Source organism: Impatiens glandulifera, chromosome 1 (genome assembly GCF_907164915.1).
Source record: "Impatiens glandulifera chromosome 1, dImpGla2.1, whole genome shotgun sequence".
NCBI classification, from domain to species: Eukaryota; Viridiplantae; Streptophyta; class Magnoliopsida; order Ericales; family Balsaminaceae; genus Impatiens; species Impatiens glandulifera.
Window position 1 is genome coordinate 160,048,050 of NC_061862.1, and position 6,000 is coordinate 160,054,049.

At 25.1% G+C, this 6,000-nt stretch overlaps 1 protein-coding gene across 1 annotated transcript; it reads left to right on the forward strand.

Moving 5' to 3' along the window:
* The first annotated feature begins 4,927 nt into the window (after window positions 1-4,927).
* LOC124918682 (ethylene-responsive transcription factor ERF003-like) lies at window positions 4,928-5,604 on the forward strand. Its single transcript, XM_047458719.1, has 2 exons — window positions 4,928-5,061; window positions 5,139-5,604. The coding sequence occupies exons 1-2, from the start codon at window positions 4,979-4,981 to the stop codon at window positions 5,506-5,508; spliced, it is 453 nt and encodes a 150-aa protein (XP_047314675.1). The 5' UTR covers window positions 4,928-4,978; the 3' UTR covers window positions 5,509-5,604.
* The last annotated feature ends 396 nt before the right edge of the window (window positions 5,605-6,000 follow it).

Genomic DNA, 6,000 nt, shown 5'->3' on the forward strand with positions numbered 1-6,000 from the left:
CAAAATTAAATATATATAGTCATAATGTAGTCAAATATTAACAAAGAAAAATAGTTTAATTATTGAACACTTCTGGTTAATTAATTAGTCCTTCAAAATCTTAATATTTATTGTGTATATAAAATCTTAATAAGAAAAAGTTTCTTTTAAGGAATGGGCGTTCATATTAGATAATAAACACGTCTTTTGTTAAAATGTGCTATAAAATGATAATTTATTCAATTTTTTTAATATGTCCTGATGCCAAGTAATTAATCAGCACATAATTAGACATAACAATAATTATTTAATATATTCTTAAAAAATATTTAATTTATAGTTACCCTCAAAATTATTAACTGTTTCAAATTTAGTATTTATATATATAAGGTAGAAAGATAAATAATAATAATTATTATTTATAAATAGTCCGAATCAGGGGCGGGTTTATGTTAGGGTAAGCACCCACCAACTCTGAAAAAAAGTGACATTATTCTATATTTTTTTTAAAATATTTTAATTTAATTCACTCTTTCCTTCTCTAATTCATAGAAAAGACCTATATTTATTCATTTATTTTATGTATAATATATATTTTTTTAATTTTTTTAGCTCAACCTAACTCAAATTCGGGTCTGAATCTGTGTAATTCTAATTCGGTTATTCCAAATATGCCTTTAAAACCCGATTTATTATTTTTACTAGTATTTTAAAAGAATATAAAATATTATAGACATGATAATAATAAAAATGAGAAACCTTGGTAAAGCTAGGCCTTATCATATTAGAGGAAAAAAGCCTATTTGAATATTGAGTAAACTTCAAGGAAAGAACTTATTGCACGCGTGACTTTTTACACCTTTTTTTATTTCATTCTAGACAACAAAAATCTTCCTTTTTGAAGGTTTGTAATATTATGAGAAAATTTAGTTCTACATTTAATTGATATAACAAATTTTTAAAATTGAACCATCTAGTTATAAAAATAAACAAATTATCGAAAAAACTTTCAATCTTTTTATGGGGGAGTTTGTACTTTGTAGTGGCTAAGTTCCCCAAAATTTATGTGAAAAATAAAAACATGAATCTCAAGTAAGTTTTGTTTATTATGAAATGGTTAGTTATTTTAGAAATTTACTTTCTGATATAAAATTAATTAAAATATATTATTATGAAGATAATAATATAGTAAAACAAAATAAATAAGATATAATAAAAAAATGAAAACATATTTTACATTCAGTCAAGTAATTAACTAAAATTCTATTTTTCAAGAATATGATCAACTTCTTCTCTAAGTAGTAGAATGTAAAATAAAATTCTATATATTATCAATTATTATGGGAGACTATAAATAAAATAGTTCTTAAATAATAGTTTGCATCATAAATTTATAATATATTTTAAATTTAAAATACATTCTTCCTCTATTGTATTTTTATATCATTTTATATAGAGAATATCATCTTATAGGCACACAGATTTCCCCACTCCCCACCAACCTAAGAAATATAAAAAAAAAAATGCATTACTAAAGTTATTTATTCATTAGATTATAATATATACGTTAACATGTTCTTCAACCGACTAAATTACTTTATATTTCTTTCAATTAAACTTTATATAAAATAAAAAATATATTTTTTCGGTTTAAGATATTATCAGAGCAACTAAAGATATAATTCCGAAAAATTTTTATAACAGGAGCCGTAGTAGAAGAAAATTTGTGAAAAGAATGAGAAAGAGATTGACGTGAAATGTGATATTAAGTTATTGGCTAGAAAAATAAAAAAGTATAAAGAGAAGTAAAGAAAATTTTTATTTTTTTTTCACTCAATAAAATTGTGCCATGTTCATGAAAAACTAAAAAACTATAGTCTCATTATTAAGATAAAATTATATAATTAAAACTTAGAGAAAAAGATAAACGAGTTCATAGAATAGAGGAAGACAACCATTTGTTCTAATTTTAAATAAAAAAATCAAACATTAATAATGAGTAGAAACAAGCAATATTACAAATTAAATTATTAACTCCTAATTATTCAAATGTTTAAAAGGTTAATTAGTAACAACGGAATGCTAGAAATGACGCAATCAATAAAGAATAAACACATATTTAACGTAGTTCACCAAAATAAAATTTGGCTACGTCCAACTAGAAGAAAAAATATTATCGATAAAATCATAATATAACATCCGGTTTCCCATGAAACTCTAACATATACAAAACTGAGACGGAAAACAATGCTCTCGAGACAAAAGAGTTTAAACACATAGCCCGTAAACACACTTAACCAGGCGTAGACAGACCCGACATAGCCCGTAAACACACTTAACCAGGCGTAGATAGACCCGACATAGCCCGTAAACACACTTAACCAGACGTAGACAGGCCCGACCAAAGGGTAATGCAACCAATGCAATTGTAGGGCACCCCACTTTTCAGGGGCCCCAAAATTTTAAATTCTTATTATATAATATTATTAATTATATAATATAAAATATTTATTTTACTGTATTATATTATATATTTTTTTATAATACACTAACTTTCTCCCTTTATAATAGTATTTATTTTCTCACTCAATATTATATAATAATATATATTACTTATTTCTCTCTATATTATATAAAATATTATAATATATTAATTTTTTTCTCTTCATATTATATCTAATATAATAATATATTATTTTTTTTCTTTTTCTCTGCATATTATACCTAATATAATAATATATCAATTTTTTTTCTTTTCCATAACCATTTTATATTACTAACCTTAATTATATTGTTTATGTTGTACCCGTTTTTCCATCTATAACATTTAACATTTTTTTTATCATAAATTCAACCATAACCTAATTGTGAAAATCATCTTTGATTTTCCATTTTAATGCTTTTAAATTTATTTTTTTATTTGTTCTTAATCTTATATTTATTTTCAAAATCTCTTCCTTATTTCAAAATATATATAATATTTTTTCATTACAGAAACATCATACAAAATATATCACAAATATTATCAAAAACGTTTCAACATCACCAAAATCATCTCAATACGACCCTAAATATTTTTTACTTTTTTTTTTTGTAATCAATGATCTAGTTATATATTTAATTTGTATATTTAATATGTTTTTAATAAAATGTACTACTATTATATTTATTTTAATTTTGAGGGGCAAAAAAATTTGAATTTGTATTGGGTCTTCCAACTCTCGGGACCGACCCTGGGCGCAAAACTTGTGATCTGACATGCTCGAATTCAAAACCTCTCAAAAAAAAAAAGACTTATATCTATCTTTTGACTCTAAACTAGAATAATATATATTATCACAATTCTATGAGATATATAATTCAACCGTCTCAAATATTTAACCCTCCTCCTCCTCGATCATGATAATAATAATTATTATTTATATATATAAATATAAAATCGAACTTTTAAATTAGAGATATGCATGTGTAATACGTCTTGAATAATAATGGGCCCTGTTTTGCATGCTTAGCTGATTTAATTTACTAGTCAAACATTGCTGCTGTGGCCCGTGGGCGTGCATCATGTCTCTGTACACATATGATTTTATCCTTTTATTTTATACCCACTAAACTATATACATATTTTAAAAATTTAAAAATTACTTTTTTAGGAATTTTAATTTAAAATTTATACTGCATATAAATAATTTTTTATTTGTCATTGATTTAATATAATTACATTACACTATAAACAAATTAACTTAATAAGTATAAATATTTATTAAATTATTTTTAAGAGTTTAGTTCAAAAGAGGTCCATCTCAATAACAAATATTTCAAATAAACATCAATAATAATAATAATAATAATAATAAAAATAATGTGTGAACATTAAGGCCCATACAATGACTAATGCATCTGCTTTGTTGTGATTTGTGCCATCTGTCCCTATGGTGAAGTCAGTCTTGAACAGTCTTTTATTTTATTAATTTTTTTTCATTTTTTGTTTGATTATTTTATTTAAAACAATTATTATCAACTTTATTTAATATATATATATATATATATATATATATATATATATATATTATCTTATTTGAGCAATCTTGGTTCAAATTTAAATATAAATAATATATTTTAAAATGGTTAAATTTTCATTTTTTTTAATTTAACGGTAATAAGAGATGGATACTCAACATTAAGGTCCTGGTTTCGAGTCTCTTAAACGGTAAGTTTTGCGTCTGTTTGCAGGAAACGTGAATTAAGATTATTGGAATTGAAATTTAGAAAAAGTAGTATAGAATTGAAATTCAATTAAAAAAATTATCAGCATTTAACTTTCTAAACTAAAAAAAAATTGTTCGATATGTTAAATTAAAAAAAATTGGTTCGATAGGTTAACTTACTAAATTACAAAGTAAGATTAAATAAAGATATTGCTTTAACATCCTACGTTGAAAAAATTATCAGTTCAATACGTTAAAACATGTTGTAAGTGATAAAATAATAATATTAAATGGTACCTGCTCCAACTCAAAACGTTCAAACAGAATCGAACTCATGACATTTTTGTCTTTTAAGTCGACTCTTACTATTAAGTGGGTTTATAAAATGGTATAATAATAATAATAAAATTGATACATACCCTTAAAAAGAACAAATGTTCAGATAATTGTCAAATCAAAACTTGTTATGAAACAAGATCATTGAACAATTCAAGAATAAGAAGTTTCTTATTATTAAATTTGTGACATAATTTACTTTACATTAGTGTTTTATTCTCTTTATACAAATGAATGATTTTGTTTTTCTTTTTGTACTTGTTTCGTTTAAAGGAATAAAGAGAAGATATAAAGAAGAACAAAGCATACCTAGTTGGGACCCATTACTGGACTAAAATTCCATTGTTAAAGAATAAACGCCTACAAAACGCCCATAATTTTTCATTCTTCCAATCATTCCATTACCATTCTCTTTCTCTCTCAAGACATTTCCACAAACACTTAACATCTTGTTCATGGCTAGACCACAACAACGTTACAAAGGTGTCCGTCAAAGACATTGGGGTTCATGGGTCTCCGAAATTCGTCACCCTCTACTGTAAATTAATGAACTTGATGACTATCAATCAATAAACTTTATGACAATTTAATTAATTTAAAATTTTGTTTGAACAGAAAGACAAGAATATGGCTTGGAACATTTGAGACGGCGGAGGATGCTGCGAGAGCGTACGATGAGGCGGCGAGGATAATATCGGGGTGTAGAGCAAAGACAAATTTCATGTACAATGAAATATCTCATCAGTCAAGTTCAACTAGGTTTCTCTCATCTACTTTGATGGCTAAACTTCATAGATATCAACTCAGATCTCTTGAGATTGTCAAGAAAAACACCGGCGGAGAAATGGCTGGAGGTGGAGGACCGAAGATTGAGGAAGAAGAAGAGATTAAGAGGGTTGATCATGAAGATGATGATTATATAGAAGAGATGATAGAGGAGCTGCTTAATTATGATGGGACTTCAATTGAGTTATGTTCTGTTTAATTAATTATTTATCATCTCTCTCATTACCAAACCTACCAGCTACCTACTTAAATTACCATCATTTAGTGTTAAGAACAATAGATAATTACATGTTTTTCCATTTTCCATTAATAAACAATCTTGGTCTTAAATTAACATTTTTTTTATACTGAATTAATTTGAAGTTATAAATAAAATATTAATACAGGATTTGCAAAAAAAAAATTAAAACTTTAATGAAAATTATATAACCATTTCTTTATATGACTTTAAAAATAAATGAGTCGTAACGATGAGTGAAGAATAAGTCGAACAAACCAATTAAGCACCAATTAAGCAGTATCAAATAATCTCTATCCAAAATTTTAAACGATCTTTAGCGTAAGATTGATAAACTAATGCTAAAATTATATCAAATTATAATTAACCTTATGCAAATATGATTTATGTGCAAAAGAGCCTCCAAATACAACAAGACACGTCAAATTATCCACTCAATAAATCACCTATCAT